The sequence below is a fragment of the Macrobrachium nipponense genome, chromosome 7 (assembly GCF_015104395.2).
Source record: "Macrobrachium nipponense isolate FS-2020 chromosome 7, ASM1510439v2, whole genome shotgun sequence".
NCBI classification, from domain to species: Eukaryota; Metazoa; Arthropoda; class Malacostraca; order Decapoda; family Palaemonidae; genus Macrobrachium; species Macrobrachium nipponense.
This window is the reverse complement of record NC_061109.1, coordinates 111386906-111407936: the sequence shown is the minus strand read 5'-3', so window position 1 is coordinate 111407936 and position 21031 is coordinate 111386906. Positions and strand designations below refer to the sequence as shown.

Below are 21031 nucleotides of genomic sequence, written 5' to 3'. Positions count from 1 at the left end.
TTCGTGTCCACCAGCACGACGTGGGTAGGCCTAATTTTGGGAGGCTGGCAATTTGACCTCTGCCCGAGATCACGTCTCGCAGCCGACTGAGAGCGATACTGGGTGGTTTCGAATCACGGGGCTTCCAACAACCGCCTCGAGCATTGCCTGAAAGGTGGTAACCACAACGCCAGCAAATTGGGAAGGAAAATAGGTCTTATTGTAGAAGTCCCAAAAACCCTAAAATCCATCTCGAAGCCTAGCTACTCTTGTGACCTGCCTCTCTTACCCTAAGCTTCCGTCAGACCGGAAATATCAGTCCTATGACATACCCACTCTCCCAACAACAGCAGCTTCAGGAGACGGCATGGCTGCTACTTTTATAATTAAATATAACTAAAACACTCTGCTGGGAAGGCGAGGCGTTCTATATACGTAGCAACTATATATATATATATATATATATATATATATATGACTGGTAAAAGTGTTCTGTAACAACAGAATTCCATCTAATAAAAGGAGCCCATAAAAACACCAAATGTAGAGAGAAAAGATACTATATTTCAGAGACTGCTGTCTCTCTCTTCGGTGTATGAATGAGAAAAGTTTACAGAAAAGGTGGTATTTATACCAAGAGATTCGTCCACAAGTAAGCCAATTTAGGTCACCCCCGCTGATAATCTTCCTTTAATCTTCTTAAGCGTTGGTTGAATGAACACTGCGTCGACGATGTCGGATGTCCAATTCCCTTTTGAGATGTTCATTACCTGCTTCTCTTTTATTAAGGCCGATTCCATCATTTGACTCTTGTACCGGCAGTTGCTGCTATAAATTACACGTGACATATTCCAGTTTATTCTATGGTTATGTTCATTTATATGCATTGAAAATAGCCCGAGTTCTGTTGTCCATACCTAACTGACCGTTTGTGTTGTATTAATCTCTGGGGAAGTGATTTACCTGTAAATCCGATGTAAGATTGGTCACAGTCCTGGCATGGGATCTTCATATACCCCAGAGTCTTTGGGCGATGTCTTTTGTTGGACGTTAATCAGGGATTTGGCTAAGGTATTTGGGTAGGTAAATGCAAAAGGGGTTGGATTTCCAAGGGTGTGAGTTACTCTCTTAATCGTCTCCAGGTGGGGAATTTTTATTTTATTGTTGGGTGTGTCTCTGGTCTTGTCTTTAGGGGGTCGGTAGAAAATTACGTTTGCTTTTTGTTTTTTGAATTGCTTTCTCAATTATATGGTCAGGATACTTTAAAGATGAAAGTTGCTTGCGAATTAGTTCAAATTCTTTTTCCAGGAAATCTGGGGAACAAATTCGTAAGGCTCTTAAGAATAGGTTGCTAGCTAGACCTATCTTGATGGTATTGTCATGATAGCTAAAATAGTGAATATATGAAAGTGAGAACGTTGGTTTTCTGTATATGGTAAATTTGTATTCTGTCGTGTCTCTGATTATTAAAACATCAAGAAAAGGAATTTTGTTGTCTGTTTCCCATTCAACTTTAAATTTGATGCTGGGCACTAATGCGTTTAATTTTGAGAGGAATTCATTAAAATTACCCCACTTATTAACCCAAAATGTTAGTATGTCATCCACGTATCTCATCCACAGCATGTTTTTGGGTTTTATTGCATTTATTACTGTAGTTTCAAAGTATTCCATGTACAGATTGGCTAAAATAGGACTTAAAGGACTACCCATACTACACCCGAATTTTTGCTTGTAGAATGATTCCCCGAATGAAAATACGTTATTAGATGCACATAATTCAACTAACTTTATTATTTTGTCAAGTGCCAAGGGAAATGATCTGAATAGGGGGATAATTTTCCCTTAAAAACTGAAGAACGTCCTGTACTGGTACTTTTGTGAATAGGGAGTCTACGTCAAGGCTTAAAAGTTTATGTTGTGAAGTGGTATATGTGCTTCTCTGAATTTGTGACAAAAGTCTTCCGAATGTTTGATGTGACTGGGAGAAAAAGTGCCTAAAAAGGAGAAAGGAGGCCAGCTAACCATTTAGAAATTTTGTAATTGAAAGCTCCGGCGCATGAAACGATGGGTCTGAATGGAAGATTGTCTTGTGAGTTTTTTGGGTAGACCATAAAAGTAGGGTAATTTAGGATTAATTACTTTAAATTTCTCTAATAGTTCAATACTCTTTTTGTCTTGGCCAATTAATCTTACTTTGCCCTAATGCCAGACCGCAAAAACAACCTAGACTTCATAGTGGCTTTTGATAAATTCATATCTGACAAAAACTACAGCCGTGAAGAGATATGTTTTAAAAGGAGTGTTACTAAATGCTTTAACTGACCTTCATAAGAAATATCCTGTTCCCCGCAGATTCATGATAGCCATCCACTCGCTAAAAAAGTTAGATGTTATAATAAGTAGATCCGACAAAGACGGCAAAATTGTAATAATGGACAAAGACTTCTACCTCGACAAAATCAACCAGCTCCTTAGCGACACAAATACTTACGAAAAACTGACGAAAAATCCCCTCCAGAACGTTCCCACAGAATTTTTTCGGAAAGTAAGATTAATTGGCCAAGACAAAAAGAGTATTGAACTATTAGAGAAATTTAAAGTAATTAATCCTAAATTACCCTACTTTTATGGTCTTCCCAAAACTCACAAAGACAATCTTCCATTCAGACCCATCGTTTCATGCGCCGGAGCTTTCAATTACAAAATTTCTAAATGGTTAGCTGGCCTCCTTTCTCCTTTTTTAGGCACTTTTTCTCCCAGTCACATCAAACATTCGGAAGACTTTTGTCACAAATTCAGAGAAGCACATATACCACTTCACAACATAAAACTTTTAAGCCTTGACGTAGACTCCCTATTCACAAAAGTACCAGTACAGGACGTTCTTCAGTTTTTAAGGGAAAAATTATCCCCCTATTCAGATCATTTCCCTTTGGCACTTGACAAAATAATAAAGTTAGTTGAATTATGTGCATCTAATAACGTATTTTCATTCGGGGAATCATTCTACAAGCAAAAATTCGGGTGTAGTATGGGTAGTCCTTTAAGTCCTATTTTAGGACTTTGAAACTACAGTAATAAATGCAATAAAACCCAAAAACATGCTGTGGATGAGATACGTGGATGACATACTAACATTTTGGGATAATAAGTGGGGTAATTTTAATGAATTCCTCTCAAAATTAAACGCATTAGTGCCCAGCATCAAATTTAAAGTTGAATGGGAAACAGACAACAAAATTCCTTTTCTTGATGTTTTAATAATCAGAGACACGACAGAATACAAATTTACCATATACAGAAAACCAACGTTCTCACTTTCATATATTCACTATTTTAGCTATCATGACAATACCATCAAGATAGGTCTAGCTAGCAACCTATTCTTAAGAGCCTTACGAATTTGTTCCCCAGATTTCCTGGAAAAAGAATTTGAACTAATTCGCAAGCAACTTTCATCTTTAAAGTATCCTGACCATATAATTGAGAAAGCAATTCAAAAAGCAACGTAATTTTCTACCGACCCCCTAAAGACAAGACCAGAGACACACCCAACAATAAAATAAAAATTCCCCACCTGGAGACGATTAAGAAGTAACTCACACCCTTGGGAAATCCAACCCTTTTGCATTTACCTAACCCAAATACCTTAGCCAAATCCCTGATTAACGTCCAACAAAAGACATCGCCCAAAGACTCTGGGGTATATGAGATCCCATGCCAGGACTGTGACCAATCTTACATCGGATTTACAGGTAAATCACTTCCCAGAGATTAATAATACAACACAAACGGTCAGTTAGGTATGGACAACAGAACTCGGCTATTTTCAATCATATAAATGAACATAACCATAGAATAAACTGGAATATGTCACGTGTAATTTATAGCAGCAACTGCCGGTACAAGAGTCAAATGATGGAATCGGCCTTAATAAAAGAGAAGCAGGTAATGAACATCTCAAAAGGGAATTGGACATCCGACATCGTCGACGCAGTGTTCATTCAACCAACGCTTAAGAAGATTAAAGGAAGATTATCAGCGGGGGTGACCTAAATTGGCTTACTTGTGGACGAATCTCTTGGTATAAATACCACCTTTTCTGTAAACTTTTCTCATTCATACACCTGAAGAGAGAGACAGCAGTCTCTGAAATATAGTACTTTTCTCTCTACATTTTGGTGTTTTTATGGGCTCCTTTTATTAGATATATATAGTTTTTGGGTAATATTCAATTAAGTGCTGTTGCGCTCTCTTTATAGCTTCCTATTACAGTATTTGTAGGAAACACTACAGCTGATACTGTAAACTTGGCTTACGTGACAAAGTTAAAATATCCTGTTATGATGTTTGTGATTTTTGCCAATACCAACATAACTTTAAAATTTGGATAGATTTTAAGTATTGTGAAATGAATATGACTGATATATAATAATAGACACGGTGGTAAGATAACGCCTTAGCCGAAAGTTAAATGGAATCTTAACCCTTAAACGCCGAAGCGGTATTTTAAAAATTGTCTCCTGTATGCCGGCGGCGTTCTCGAGTGAGCGCCAAAGCGGAAAAAATGTTTTTTTTTTTTTTTTTTTTTTTTTAAATCACAGCACGCTTAGTTTTCAAGATTCGGTTAATTTTTGGCTTCTTTTTTTTGTCATTGCCTGAAGTTTAGTGTGCAACCATCAGAAATGAAAAAAAATATCATTATCATATATAAATATTCGGATATATGACAGCGCGAAAAAAAATTTCATATATAATTGTAAACAAATCGCGCTGTGAGCAAAACGGTTAAAGCTAATGAGTTAATTTTTTTCCTCGTTGTATTGTACACTAAATTGCAATCATTTTGGTGTATAACACATTGTAAAACGATCAAGGCAACACAGAGAAAATATTATCACAAAAGGATGCATGAATTCGTAACGGGCGGACGTAAAAAAAAGCAGTTTTAAAAAATTCACCATAAATAGAAATATTGTGCTAGAGACTTCCCGTTTGTTGCAAAATGAAGGTAATTGATTGAATATTACTAGACTGTAAGTGTTGTAGCTTACAATTGCAGTTTTCGACCATTTCGGTCAAGTTAAAATTGACCTAAGTACAAATTTTTTTCTATTTCTTTATTTATATGAAAATATTTCAAAACTGATAAAAGCTACAACCATAGGTTGTTTTTTGGTTGTATTCTACATGAAATTGTGCACATTTTCATATATAAAACTTTATGTAATGCCTAATTTAAAATGGTGCAAACATTACAACAATCGGACGAAAAAATTTATAATTTTTTCGGAAAAGTTACCGCACGGACGTAAGGAAAAAGTTTATTTCATAAATTCACCATAAATCGAAATATTGTGTTAGAAACTTCCAATTTGTTGCAAATAAAGATAAATGATTGAATATTACTATAATATAAGACTTTTAGCTTACAATTGGGTTTCCCGACCATTTCAGTCGAGTCAAAGTTGACCAAAGGTTGAAATTTTGGCACATCGTTATTTATATGAAAATATTTCAAAACTGATAAAGGCTACAACCATGGGTTGTTTTTCGTTGTATTCTACATGAAATTGCACACATTTTCATACATAAAACTTTATGTAACAGCTAATTTAAAATGGTGCAAACATTACGACAATCGGACGAAAAAATGTCTGAATTTTTTCGCAAGAGTTACCGCGCGGACGTAAGAAAAATGTTTTTTTTTTCATAAATTCACCATAAATCGAAATATTGTGCTAGAGACTTCCAATTTGTTGGAAAATAAAGGTAAATGATTGAGTATTACTATAATGTAAGACTTTTAGCTTACAATTGCATTTTTGACCATTTCGGTCGAGTCAAAGTTGACCGAAGGTTGATATTTTGGCACTTATCGTTATTTATATGAAAATATTTCAAAACTGATAAAAGCTACAACCATGGGTTGTTTTTCGTTGTATTCTATATGAAATTGCGCACATTTCCGTATATAAAACTTTATGTAACGGCTAATTTAAAATGGTGCAAACATTACGACAATCGGACAAAAAAATTTATGATTTTTTCGAAAGTTACCGCGCGGACGTAAGGAAAAAGTTTTTTTCATAAATTCACCATAAATCAAAATATTGTGCTAGAGACTTCCAATTTGCTGCAAAATGAAGGTAAATGATTGAATATTACTAGAATGTAAGAGTTTTAGCTTACAATTGCGTTTTTCGACCATTTCAGTCAAGTCAAAGTTGACCAAAGGTTGAAATTTTGGCACTGATCGTTATTTATATGAAAATATTTCAAAACTGATAAAAACTACAACCATGGGTTGTTTTTAGTTGTATTCTACATGAAATTGCACACATTTTCATATATAATAGTTCATGTAACGGCTAATATAAAATGGTGCCAAAATTATGTCAATGTGACGAAATAATTTCTGAGATGTGTCGCTGATACTTTTTAGTGCGAGAAGAAAGAAATTCGCGCTTGCGCGCCTGGGTAACGATTGTAAACAAAACAACGCCTTGATCCGTGAGCTCCCAGCATCCCACAAGGCGAGTGATTCAAAAGTTTTCGCCTAGTAGGCCTATAACTATTTTTCTGTGAATTTTTAAAAAAAACTTTTTTATATCGACGTACCATACGTCCAATCGGCACCCAACAGACAATTTATATCGACGTTTAATACGTCCAATCGGCGTTAAAGGGTTACTACACAAACTTATATTAAAAGAGAGACAGTAATCTTAGTTACAGAGATATATCCTGCTCAGATTTCTTTTATTTTTCACTCCATGTGTGTGTGTCTTTCTCCAACCATACCTAACAACTCCTCCAACTAAAGGAACTCCATAGCTTATTGGTGGAACTCTTGCTAACAGAGAAAGAGTCCTTTCCCATCCCCCTCAGTAAACAATGTTACCATATAATTTTTCGAAGTCTATCAAGAAGGTGTAACAGGTAAACCTGTGTCTAACTGTACATTCCCATGGGCTCCTGATAAAACACTGTGGCCTTAAATTCTGCAGGAAAGAAGGACACAGATTTAGGAAAACATGAGGTTAAAGTTTCCTTAGCAATGGCCTTTGCCACTATTTCACTTCTGCAGTTGTTCTGGCAGTGAAAACAAAAGGGGATGCCCCACAAGCTGGTTGTGACCTTCCCTCATCCCTCAGTCTTTTTCTCTCAGGCCAATGTGATAAAATTATGGAGATATATTTTGCTAACAAATGATAAAAAACAAAATAAGGATCCTTCTTTATCACCAGACTTCTGCTTGGTCACTGATTCCTCCTTCCACAGCTCAAATGCACATTCCAACTTTGGAGTACCGGAGATCTTGTCCGACACCTCAAAGAAGGGACCAAAAATGTATGGGATCATGTGTCTGTCCAGTACACATGGTCCTTGTTGGATCACAATGAATCCAATTGGAAGTTCAAGAAGAATGAAGATGTCCTGTCACCTGTACAGGGTCACAAGGATTTAGTGGATGACTGGAGACAATGAATGACATTTTTCCTTGCTGGGGAATGGAGACTGACTACTGGAAGAGAAGTTCCATATGGGCAAGAGTCTGTAAATCAAACTCCCATGTATGGCTTGCAAACAGAGATGGTTCTAAAAAATCTGCTCTTTTTCATACAACTACCATAAAACTACAGCTTCTACTTATATGACCAAGGAAGAAGAGGGCTGGTCCAGCCCCTACCTTGAGAACGTATTGGATCCTTGCTGGGATCATCCTTGATCGCCCACAGTCCATCTTGATAAGAAAAGGATTTGAATCTTGACAAAGACCCCTGATGTTTCTGTTTGTCCTTGGTCCTCACATGCAAACCCAGGTGGAAGCCAAATGCAATCTCCTCCATCCCATTCAGCATGGTTGCCAGCGGACTCCTTTGGCTGGAATCATCCTTGATGGCCCACAGTCCATCTGATAAGAGGATTGATCTTGGCAAGACCCTGATGTTCTGTTGTCCTTGTTCCTCATAGCAAACCAAGGAGCCACAATGGTCCTGCTCCCATTCAGCTGGTGACATGGGGACCAGTCATCTCACTCCCAATATCTGCTGGAGTCATTGCTCCATTTCTTACCTTTGAGATGGGGTTCCAGAGAGGAGAGGCATGATGAGAACGGGTGTTGAGACTTTAGGATACCACAACACACAAATAAGCTGATTTTGGTGGGAACAGTGATAATGGAGAGGGAGTGGCACCTCCAAAACCATCAGCACGTCCATGAGGAGAGACACAGCTGTGAAGAGAAGACGACGATGCATTACTCGCACGCACAGGAGACACACAGCCAAGTGTCGAAGACGAGGATACCTTCCTTCCACAAGCTTCACTGTCAACCTCATGAACACGAAGTATGAGAGAGAAACAAGACCTTGTGAGGCAGGTGGCAAAGCACTCCTCTCACTTGCACGAACACAGACGTGCATGGGGGAGACACGGTTGTGAGAGGCAGGAGGCGATGCACTCCTTCGACTCCCAGAAGACGAAGCCAAAATGTCCTTGATCCTCCGTCTGACATGATGGCAAGGCGGTGATAAAGAAGAAGCAGGAGGGTGAAACTCCCCTCTCTACAAGGTCTCTTAGAAGCAGGAAGTGGAGAGAGACCTTAAGTTTACGACTCGTTTTTCGTGGAGAAGGCAGAAAACCTCTCTTCCAAAACCGACTCCAGCCTCTTGAAGACTGCTTGAAACAATGCCTCAGATGGCTCAGTGAGAGAGGACAATGACATCATTTCAGGATTAGATGACGTCATAGCAACGGGAAGATGAGCGGCCACTGCATCTGACCTCATAGGCTGAGAGGACGCTGGGTGCGACGTCACAACATCTCTATGACCAGCGCTAATTGATGGCCTCGCTGGTGGAGTGATAAGGCGTGACCCAGTGAGCGTTGGCGAAGACAAGGAAGCTTCGCAAGGTGGCAGCGCACGAAAACCAACGTAGTGGAGTCCTGGGGAAGGCGGGAGCGCAATATGAGCCGGAGGGGAGGTATGTGCTTCCAAGAAATGCGACAACAGCCCATCCAATGAAGGTGAACCCCGTAGACCAAGCAACGCCCAAACAGCCAATATCTGGATGACTCCGAACCTGAAACAAAGAATTAGCTGATGTAGCCTTCTCCCTCTCAGGAAGAGAATTGGAACCCGAGGCAGAGGGGGCTACATTAAACATAACATCACCCTGTAGCACTCCCTATATATCCATTGACGAATCAATGTTAGAAAAGGAAGGCGACATGGGAACATTTGATCTAGCCACAGGGAGAACGATCACGGGAGAGGGAGAAGATGAATCGGCCTAACGAGGAGAAGAAAACCCCTCCCAAGAAAGAAGAGTCGAAACTCTACGATGTTCCCTCTTCTTATAAAACACTCTCCACTGTGACTTTGGCTAGGAACGACATTCCGGGCAAGGATTGGTTACGGTACAATAATTCACTCTGCACCTACTGCATGTCGTATAAGAATCTGTAGACATAGATGCTAGAAACCTTGGGCACGGAAATCCCTGAATACCCGGGCACATGTGTTGACAAGGCAGTGAAGACTCAGGGAAATCCATAATAAACAGAAACAATCACACACAACACACTGAAAAGGAAAAAAATCACTGGCACAAAACAACCGGCTTGGAAGGAAAGCAAAAGGGATAGCGTCTACTCTCCAAGGAGGTTAAGGAAAAGGCTGATGTGTCACGAGGTCCAGTGCGCAGTCTCTGATCCACTATCACCTCGTACGCGCAGGAGTTGCCAGATCTCGCAGATTACTTGGTTTCCAATCTCTGATTGTGTTAACTGGTTACCAGCTGGCACCTGGAAGTTATCCCATTGTTAAGACCGAAGGTTTGTTCCGCATATGAACTAAAACACACCAAGCTCAGAGTATGCAACTTAAAATAGGAATAAAGTGATAAAGTGATAAAGAAATGTAATATGATGACAGCACTGGAAATGTTCAGGATTGCAATATTCAAGTGGAAGTAAAAGATTGTACTAAAACTTTCCCTGAGACAGATCCATTAGTATTACTGGATGCTATAAATTTCCAAGGCAGTGATACAAGCTGAAAGACAGTGGCCAAGCCCTAAAGAGAATCTCTTACCTAAAATAAGCAGGATTGGAATGGGGGAGAGAAGACTGCAAATCAGTTCACGCAAAACCAACATTACTGAGACTTGAAAGAAAGCAAAGATGAAGTCCAGTTTGGAAAGTGGACATGCGGATGTTGTGAGAGATATGTACAGATAAACATATGTATCAGATAAGATCACAAGAGATGCTTAGGATTGCAATTTTTACATGGATTAAGAGATATCCTCAGCATGAAATCCAAGGGAAAACTTTATAACTAATGAATGACATGCTTGAGGTGTCCATAGACTGAAAAATAAAAACAGATCTGAAAAATAGTTTGTATACTATACTGTATGATAGTAGAGAAGAACATTCCCAATAGGACACAGCAGGACTAAAATTTCTTTAAATGTGTGTTTTTATGAAACTCATCATTAATGAGTCACAGGTGTTTCATGTCATGGAAATTATTTCTTTATTTTATAAACTTTACCATAATTACAGTACAACCTGAAGAGTCAAAATTTTAAGAAGCAATCTTTCAACTGCTCATTCTCATGTTTTATCTCTTATTATTAATGTAATGGCTAACTTCAAGCACCAATACAAGATAACAAACCTTTGTCTTACTCCATAATTGTAATTCTGCCAAGACAAAAGGCACTTCTGCTGTCACTTCGGTAACTACACTTGTCAGAATAAGCAGAACTCCATAACTGTAATGTCTTGTTACTGACTCTGGCGGTTGTTCCATGACATACATCCAGATGTACCAGCCTAGCAACCCAACAGGTAGTGACACCAGTGTTCTATTAAAAGCAACAACGATGGATTAAAAATAAATTATATATTTCACCAACTCCTAAAAAAACAAGCATCATTATCTCTTAAAGGGACATTTAAAATGTCTGTGAACTGAATTTTCCAAAAATTGGAGTTTCTGGTACAAATTTATCAGGTTCATAAAGAAAACCAGGATAATTGGCCATTTCCTTATTCTTGTAGTGTAAAGATAAATTTTCAAAGTACAAATTGACAAAATACCTGCCACTTAGGAATGGTTTAATGAAATAATAAAACAAAGTTTTAATTATACTTAACCAGTAACACTTCAAAACTATTGTGTAGGTGACCAGTTCCCCTCACTAGCAGGAGAATAGGAACAACTGTGAGCAACAAGCTCAGTTTGTTCATGCCTTCTGTCCATCAGCGGGGAGGGAGGGAGGGCTCTTAATCATGTAATTACTGGGTAAGTATAATTAAAACTTTTATTATAAAAATAATTTCTAATTAAGTAACTTACCCAGTAATTACTACATAGCTGATCCCCACATTGAGGGAGATGGGAGACTTGGGCATATACTACTCCAAAATATTATTTAATAAGTTGAAATAGAAATGCTGCTAGCATTGAATACAATGCTTGTCGTTTCCTCATCAGTTAAGAGAGCTATTGGGATACTGCCTCTGGTTGGTGCTCATCTTAACCTGTAGTGGCATGGTGGTATAGGCATGGGTTGCCTCCAACTTAGCGAGAACTTTGCAGTGAAGGAAGTACTTCGATGGGTAGCAAAGCATGATTGACGCTCGTTCCTGCCCTGGGTGCAGCACACCAAATTAAAACCATACAATATTGTCATCTACACTGAAAAAAAAAAGTGCACTGCACCCCATGGCTCTGTAAAACTTGACACCTTATTACAAGGTGAAGAGATAATAAGAAAAAATTCCTATACCCCATTCCACTATACCATGCCAGTCACTCAAAATGGTCTCAACACACTTGTAACTTCCTTAAAATTATTGAGAAACGAAGAATGATTACATTTCCAGTACGTAGTTTGAAGGCAGAATGGACGTATGATGAATAAAATACACGTAAGCTAAAGGGGTAAAGGTTACTCTTACATCCCTAGCTTTACTTAGAAGGCAAACTGCTTTCATAAATCAGTGTGTGCCTCAAAGTAAAAGTCCATAGATGTAATACATTCTACGATAGCTGGACAGTAAACAAGCTTGAAGCTCTTTAGCTGGTGTCAGACAGTAGCATACAGGTAGTTGTCGACTTACGACCGCAATTAGCTCCGACCAACAGGTCGTAAATCGATTTGGACACAAGTCGGGCCATGTTAATTTACCGTAAGAATATTATACTAGCCTAGCCTACACTAGGGTAATCAGTACCATCTTTACATATAGGGTAGCCTAGCCTACACTACACAGCATTACTTCATACATATATGGCATAGTAATTATTAATTTCAGCTAATTCTCTGGGTTCAATGCACATTGGCTTATAATTCAGTACAAAGAGAAATTAATAACATTTAACAAGTTGGCCTCGTGTATATGATGATGATGTTTTCATGGTGCATATATTGTATATATACGAATACAGTAACCTAGCCTACAGTATACTGTATACTACATATACGATATAATTTAGAAATTTATTAATAAAGTTGAACCTCTTAAAACCGGCATTCTATGGTCCGGAAACTCCCGTGGTTTGGCTTGATTTTAAATCAGCAGCCATTAGATCGTTCCGCCGCCACCTGGAATGCGCCACGTATTGTTTATAACTTCAAGGCAGCAAAAATTTTGCCACATATCCTTTGTTTGTATGAAAATAGTTGTTAGTAATGTAAATATGCAAAGTCAAATATGTTTTGGACATTAACCTAAGAAGAATAAATATATATTTTTAAATATTCCACTTGAGAAGGCTCAACGAAGTCAAACCTTTTAACTTTTAATCAAAACAATGAGACATTTGTCAAGCACAAATTCCTTACTCTGTATGTGCTTGAGAGGCCGTTTTGATAATTTCTTTTATGTAACTGTGTATTTACCTATTCGATATGCCACCCTTGAGATTATATGATGCTAGAGGCAAGAAGTGCAAGCATAAATCTTTATCCATGCTAGAACATCTTTATTTCATTAGCGAATAGTTTACTGTTCATTTTCCTCAATAGATGGTGCCGGTGTGCTTTGTTTACGGTTTGACAGCGATGGCGACATTCAAATGCAGTTATCGCCAAAATTCATTCATTATTTTGTTCATCTCTTTATCCTCTACAATAAAAATAAACTAAGAAACTAATACTGATAATTATGAAGCTACGAAATTTCGGATATGAAAGTCACTGATAATAAAGTGCAGATTCTGAGAAGTTTAGTACTGTATTTACACTTACGATTGAGTAGGCTAACTCGGGAATGTAGGCTAAATGTGGTAAAATACACTGTTATAGAAATTTATACAGTATAAAGTTATAAAATGATTAAGTTAAAATATGTGAGTAATAAAATTATAAAAAGCAGCATCAGAACGTAGCTAGTAGTAGGCTAAGTCGGAAACTAGGCTATTTGTATGTTGAATTACCTAAAGGCTTCATTTTTTATGGATGTATTCTATATTCTGATGTCAGGCTGCTGACGCATACATGCATTTATGAATTAAAAATATAATGAATATGCAACTTCTCCGTGAATCTTTTAAAAAGTTGTACGTACATTATTGTAGCCAATAATATTGTATGTATTCTCATACTTTACCATAAAATACTAACAGAGCAGTCAATGTTTTGGTTTGGAAATCACCAGAGGGCGAATACGAGTTTAGTTCGCCATGTTTACATTTTATTTCACCGTATTTAACTCAATTCGGAGTGAATTGCCTTGCTTCTAGTTAGTATAAAATATCTAGATACTTGACTTATATGAGACAAGGTAATTTGTCATTATATGATGTGTTTTTAAGTCAAAATATGAATTTAATACGTCTCATGAACTAAATTATTTTTTCATTAACAGATTGCGTGTGGACATGTTTAATGTGTAAAAATATTACATGATTCCGTTCAGTATTTTCACTTGATTTCTTCATAGTACAAGCTTTACCGTTAGTTACGTTACTTTTCTTTTATCAGCTTGAAAACAACAGTAAAATGTGTTCTTTCAAGACCTGAAGTTTTGATTAAAATTATTCTCTCTCAATTTTATCTATGGTTGTGTTTGATGGTCTACATTTACTGGAGTTATATCCTTTGTTGCCAATGCATGATAATAGTCATTAGCAGCATGAAAAGTGAGCTGCATATGTGGAGAGCTGGGAACTGGGGAAAAACAGTCTTATGTTCAGCTGTACACCATTCTTTCTTGCTCAAGTCAGTTGTTTTAGTTGTAGGTGGTCGTAAAGTTGATCAGTCGTAACTCTCACAGGTCGTAAGTCGACAAATAGCTGTATGCCAAATTATTGCCTGGCAAACTGGGCTTCAGATGAACTACAAGTTCAAGGCACTGTAAAGCCCTAATGCTGGGAGCCAGACTCTGGCTTGTTCCAGACGAGTCGGATGCCACCAGGAGAGGCAGGAGTTCTGGTTTCACTCCTTAAGTGAAATGCAGAGTATGATTACACATTCAGTACATTGATGCCGAATGGAAGTAAGGGACATATTGTGCCTGAAAGCTAAAGAGGAGGCTGGATCTCACTAGTATGTCCTAGTCAAACCCAGAGGTTACTCGTAAGGGTGTCTTCTGAATAAAGGAATTTATAAGAGGAAAACAGGGAAGAAAGCAAGGAACATGGACATACATCCAGGTCCCAGGAAACCTGATCCCTTCCTCGCTTGGATGCTGAGTCCTGCTGCTGCCTAAAAGAAAGACAAAACACAGCTTGGGAGCTTATATACTATGAAAATATCATCTGAGAATTTAATACTAAGTAGAAACTCTAAACCGAAGGTTTATAAGTAATGAGGCACAGTAACCAGAAAATAATGTAATGTTTAGCCTAAAGAAATGGCACAACAAGCAAGAATTATTCTTAGGGCTGAACTATTAGCATAAACAAAAAAGTAGTAATTGATGAATCAACTCAATAACAAAACAAGTAAAAACTCATCCTGAGATTCCACTGAAGGTTACTAAATATGCATTCCAGTGGGAATGCACACCACTGAAATACAGTTCAATAACCAGAAAATAATGAACAAGTGGGCCTCTTGACAGGTGCCTTGAGATCCTTACAGCAACGAATAGGCCTTGGAGAAGGAGCACTAACATCACGTGCACGGGCAGGGGAGGTTGCAACACGCTCGTGATGTGCATGGACCGGGGGGGGGGGGGGGGGGGGGGGGGGGGGGGGGGGGGGGAGGGGGGGGGGGCATGCTAGAGATTCGAGCCAGAGGATGAAGCATCTCCGGCTAATCGCACACCACTAACACTGCCCAAAACAACAGCACACTCGGGAACATGTCCGCGTTGTTCCTCCCTTGAAGGCGAAGGGAAGGGCAAAGTCCTTAGCCTTCCAACGCTTGATATGCCAACGAGGCGTAGAGGGGGAAGAGGGAGAGGAAGACAGCACTAGTTTCTTATGTGCACTCTTCTCAGGAGGCGGGGACAAAGCAACACGTTTCCTACCAGTCCTCCCAACTGATAAGGCAGCCAACTTCACATCCAAAACAGAGTCCAACCTCTGAAGCACTGCCTGGCATATGACCTCAGACTGATGTGCCAGAGAAGGCTCTGATGACAAGGAGGGGAGATGTAGCGAACTGGGTGGTAGTAATGACGTCACGGCTGAGAAAGGCGGATCAGAGGAGACGACTGGGAGAGACGTCATTGATGGGAGTGACGTCACAAGTGGTGGTGACGTCACGGCTTCCCCTCAGTGCGAGGAAGGAGGGGGGATGGCCTGGCCAGACCGGAGAGGAGGGTGCAAACCTCCACAAAAAGTGCTAGCAACCCCTCCAAGGACAAGGTACCCCCTAGCCCGAGCGTCTTCCAAATCGCCGCCATTTTGGACGCCTCCGACTCTGGAAGAGAAGAGATTGATGAAAAAGCCTTACCCTTCTCGGGAACCAAATAAACTCCCAAGGAAGAAGGGGCTACATTACAAAAATGACCCTGGCGGCCTCCCGATACTTCCATCGACAAATCATTGGAAGAAAAGGAAGGAGACGCAGGGACAACGCCACTATGAGGGTTGACTACTGCAGGAGACGAAACATCGGGAAGAGGCGCAAAACCTTCAGAAGTAGGAAGAGTCGAAACCATCTGAGGTTCTCTCTTGCCACAAACGACCTTCACTGCTCCTTAGGCCATGCCCGGCATTCCGTGCAAGGATTCGTAATAGTACAAAAATTAGAACGACACCTGCTGCACGTGATGTGAGGGTCGGTCGCTGCCGAAGCCAAAAAACGAGAACACGGAAAACCTGGAACTCCAGGGCAGAAATGCTGACGCCGAGGAGCAGAAGAAGCCCTAATACCAGCCAAACACACACACACACACACACACACTAAACAAAAGTGAAACGGGCAATGAACCGGAAAAAGGCCAAGAGAGGTTAACACGATTCTCGCCCAGGAGGTCAAAAGAAAGACTGATGTGCGATCATAGGTGAATGGTCTTTGACCATCCTTCACCCGATTTATGCATGAGTTGCCAGATATCACAAGATTCCTTGCTTTCATCTGTTTTTTTTTTAACCGGATCCAGCCAGGCACTAGAAATTATCCTATTGTTAAGACCGAAGGTTTGTTCATGTGTGAAAAAATAAAGAACAAGCTACCACCATCACTGATGTTTACCAGATGACGGCAGGAACAAACTGAGCCTGCTACTCACATTCATTCCTATTCTCCTGCTAGTGGGCAGAACTGGTCACCTACACAATAATTTCAAGTGTTACCTGCAAAATTTTTTATTCAAGCATCCGTATAAGTGGAACTTATAGCTATGTAATTACCGGGTAAGTTACTTAATTAAAACTATAATTTCATGTGGCAGAATGGAATGAATTTCATTATGTACAACAGTAGTTAATAAAATAACTGGGGATCATATAATGACCTTTGTTATTCATCCAAATATCTACTTCTTTTGGGGAAAACAAATCCCAACTATAATTAAAGACTATCAGAACTCACTAAAATTCATAATAAAAAACTAAATGATGGTAATATCTTATGAAGTTCATATTTTATGAAACTCATAAACAAAACATGAATCAACTTACCCCATCCAGAGCAGATTTATAACTTTGTATATTTCTTTACTGCCTTTAGAGCTTAAAGCTGCTCTTCTAAATGCTTCACGTGATAAAAGTAACCCAGTAGAATAAAGAAGATGTAAACGAACTGTCATGACAGCAAAGGATTCTCTGCTTACTTGACGAACAATAAATGCATTTAATACAAATGACATTATCCTTAGCCCAATCTGGAAAAATAATTTACATGTATTACTGCAACTCTCATTATTCATGTAATATTACTAAATGGTTCAAATCTACAGATTCCATCTACTATACTCCCAGAATTAGAATTTGAAGTGTTAGCATATTAAACCTAGGCTCAGTGTTCTGGTTAAACTATCATATGATCAATCAGGAAGAATGACATGCTTGGCATCATCAAATTTCTTTATCTGCATGAATGTACTGTAGTATGTATAGAGCATCAATATTACCTTGCTATTAGTTTTTTGCAACATCATTTAAACTAAGACCGTATTTGCAGTTTACTATACAGTACAAGGTATTAATGAGATGATGTAAGCTACTACTACTCCAACAGGAATCATTTCTTGGCTATCATTTCCTAAAATTATCAAGAAAATAACTTATGGAGATGTTATTAGTTATTAAGCCATAAATAATATTCAAGGAGTATCAGTGATCAAAATTTTCTTGTGTATGAAACTGGTTTAGAAGTGAAAGTTTTGCCCACTAACCATAGTTTACATGGGTGAAATTTTGTCCATGACTTATGAAGATTGATAAAAGTGATGCTGTTAACTTGGAAATCTTCAACTGTCTATAGAGAAACCAATGAAATGTTCATATGTATAATGTCACAACAGATGTTTACTTAAAAGATTTCATGATATATAGCATAATTTTTGTAGTTTAAGAGAAGTAAAACATACAATTGTTAACAGTGATTTAGGCAAAGTAGCTAATCCTAATCTTAAATGATATATTTTGAACTTCATTTGATACCAGGTGCAGTAATTCATTTGATTTACTTATTGAATGTTTTATCTGATGACCTATCATTGAAAGGTACTGTACTAATAATGCTGGAATTGAAAGTACACTTTACCCAAATAGACTATCTTCAGGTAAATCTGCAAGTATTGATAGTCTTTTTAATTTATCATATACATGTCTAATACTCCATGTCCTCAAATCTCAGTTCCACCAGTCTTTTACCCAACAGACAAAAGATGGTACGTACTACAGTATGCAGTCTACTGCACAAGTATCACTGGGATCAAAAACTACATATCAAGGAGCCTGTTTCACTTTTTTTTTGGAAGCTCTGGTGCTGTGACAGCTCTGTTTTTCTCCCCAGGTGTTTATAAGTTGTCAATAATTTGATTCTTCAGTGATTATTTCACATTTCTCCACTATTGCTAATTTAGCAATTCATTTCACTCCAGTGTACTGTATCAGTTTAAAACCAGAATTTAATAATTTAACAGTTATCATTGGCTGCTGGCTTTGCCTGGCATAGCTGACTTAACCAGCATGATTGATATGAGTATGTACTTGGCGTTTTATTTCTACAGGAATTCACTTTGTTTCAGACTGTCATTTTCAATACCTTTCACTGTACAATACATACTCTGGATTTATTGAAGTTTAGAATTTAGTCAAATATATTAATATATGGCACTTGCTAATAATGACAGGGTGGATATTTAACATTCTTTGTTGTTGCTAACTGCTCTCTAATCACTTAAGGGGGCTGGCCAGAACCTCTATATATGGAGGTATAGGGCGAAAAATGCAAAGTCATGAAAAAATTCATGGAGCTTCATATGGCAATTGAGAATACGTATACGAAATATTTCGTCAAAATTCCTCTTACTTTCGTAGTTACAGGGTAATTAGTTAACGTAACTCAATAAGCCTAAAACATTGATCCGTACAAGAAAATGCAATATTTCTTCTATTATCGTAAATTTTGATAATTATTGTCAAAGAAATTGGGAGAAATGGCATCTGTAGACATTCCCCGAGTCGAGTCGAGAAGGAGACTTCAGGCTCAAGCTACCAACTCCAGTCCATTAGTGCGATCACAGACGTCAGGTAGTCTACACGTTCCATTTCACGTCTGACATTCGCCTGCTTTCAAGTATGTTTATGTATGTTTCGGCAAGAATTTCATCATCCCAATGAGGAAAAGACAAGGGAAACATCTCGCTAACATACAGACGAAGAAAAATCGCTCAAGTATTATTACAGAATATCATAATATATGCGTAGTTAGTGAAGAGAGAGAGAGGGGAGGGTTGCTTAGTAACGCCCCCATCTTGCTTGACAGCACACGTCACACTGTGCCTAAGGCTACGATCTTTGAGCAAAGAGATCTTCATTTATGATAAATAACAAAGTTTTGTTTTTTAATACCCAAAATGGAATATGAAATTCATAATAATCATGATTTATTAAATTGTCTTTGTAAAAAAAGTGTACCCCTTCGAGTTTCACCTCTTGACATTCTCTTGCAATTACGTTTGTTTATCTTTGTTTCGGGCAAGAATTTCATCATGCCAAAGAGGAAAATACAAGGAAAACATCTCGCTAACACACAGAAGAAGAAAATTCGCTGTAATAAGCAGAGTTAGTGAAGGGGAGAGAGAGAATTGCGTAGGAAGGAGTGCCCCATCTTGCCTCAAGCAGTGCCCCAGGCTGCGATATATGAGCAAAGGGATCATCATTTATGATTAAATTATGATAAATAAAATAGTTTTGGTTTATTAATACACAAAAAACAAATATACATTCATAATAATCATTATTTATTAATATTGTCTTTATAGAAATACGAAGGAAAACTTTGAACGCCCGTATCTCAAAACTATACTTATTGACCTTCAAAATCTATCTTCTCACTTAGTTTTAAAGCTATAACATTGGAATTTGGTATATAACTCAGAAAGACATTATAGAACAATCAAATAGAGCCCTTTTTTCCAATTTTTGTTTCGTATTTTTTTATAAATTTTTTTCTCCTGATTTATAGGGTTTATTTTTTTACCATATTGAAAAATTCATATCTAGCAAAAAAATTACTTTTAGAAAAAAAACTCTCCATTCGATTGGAGGTCTACATCAGGTCTATATATGGTAGTAATCCCAGGTCTTAATATTAAATATCAAGGGAGGAGATAGAATTTGAAAAATGGTTATTTTCGGAATAAATCGCCCTGGCGTCACAAAACCGAAGGTCAGAGGCGAAAATCATATGCGGTTTGGAGATGTCCCAAGTCACCTTATTAAGTGGTATGAATATCAAAGTCCTGTCCTTAAAAAAGGGCATTAGCCGGCCGGCCCCCTTAATTTTCTGTACAACAGGAAGAATAAATACAAAGTTTTGGTTTTTGCTTTGTAATTTCCTTGGTTTGGCAAATTTTATTTTCTTTTTTTAAACCAGTATTTTACTTTGTAATCACGAAACTTTCTTGGGCTACCTCTCTAGTGGTATTATCCTTTGTTCATTCTTACTTATTTGTTACAGAGTTAAAATGTCTTGCTTCCCATAATATAATGTTTCATCTGTAACAAGTATTTTTTCTCAGCTTACTCATTCATCTCTTATACTATTCAGCACTTATATATAATGCACAATGTTTTGCATTTATTCTGTGACAATGTGCATTAATGTTTAATACAGTGTTACTCTAGTCCTTTTTAGCACAAGTTCTTCCCACCTACATACCTATTCAGGCTATCAAACAATAATAGATTCAGGCTATCAAACAATAATAGATTTGAGTTAGATATGCATAAATATCACAATTTTTTTTAAGTAAATTGCATATTTTCTTAACTATACAAACCTGAGGACCTTACATTAGGAATTACTTTACGGTGAAGTTCGAACACGGCAGTTAAATTCTTTAACAAGGTGGTTAGGCAGTAAATACTGTCTGGTAAGCGGATAGACCTGCCTGC

At 38.0% G+C, this 21031-nt stretch overlaps 1 protein-coding gene across 3 annotated transcripts in view; it reads right to left on the bottom strand.

Annotated features, from left to right (window-relative positions):
• Positions 1 to 21031, bottom strand: part of LOC135217280 (protein RFT1 homolog) — an 84232-nt gene that overhangs the window by 49895 nt on the left and 13306 nt on the right. For all 3 annotated transcript variants that reach the window (XM_064253026.1, XM_064253028.1, XM_064253029.1), the window contains exons 3-4: positions 17084 to 17286; positions 10676 to 10865 (exon numbers count right to left, since the gene is read on the bottom strand). In XM_064253026.1, the coding sequence (XP_064109096.1) occupies positions 10676 to 10865; positions 17084 to 17286 (393 nt within the window). The remainder of the gene's footprint in view (positions 1 to 10675; positions 10866 to 17083; positions 17287 to 21031) is intronic.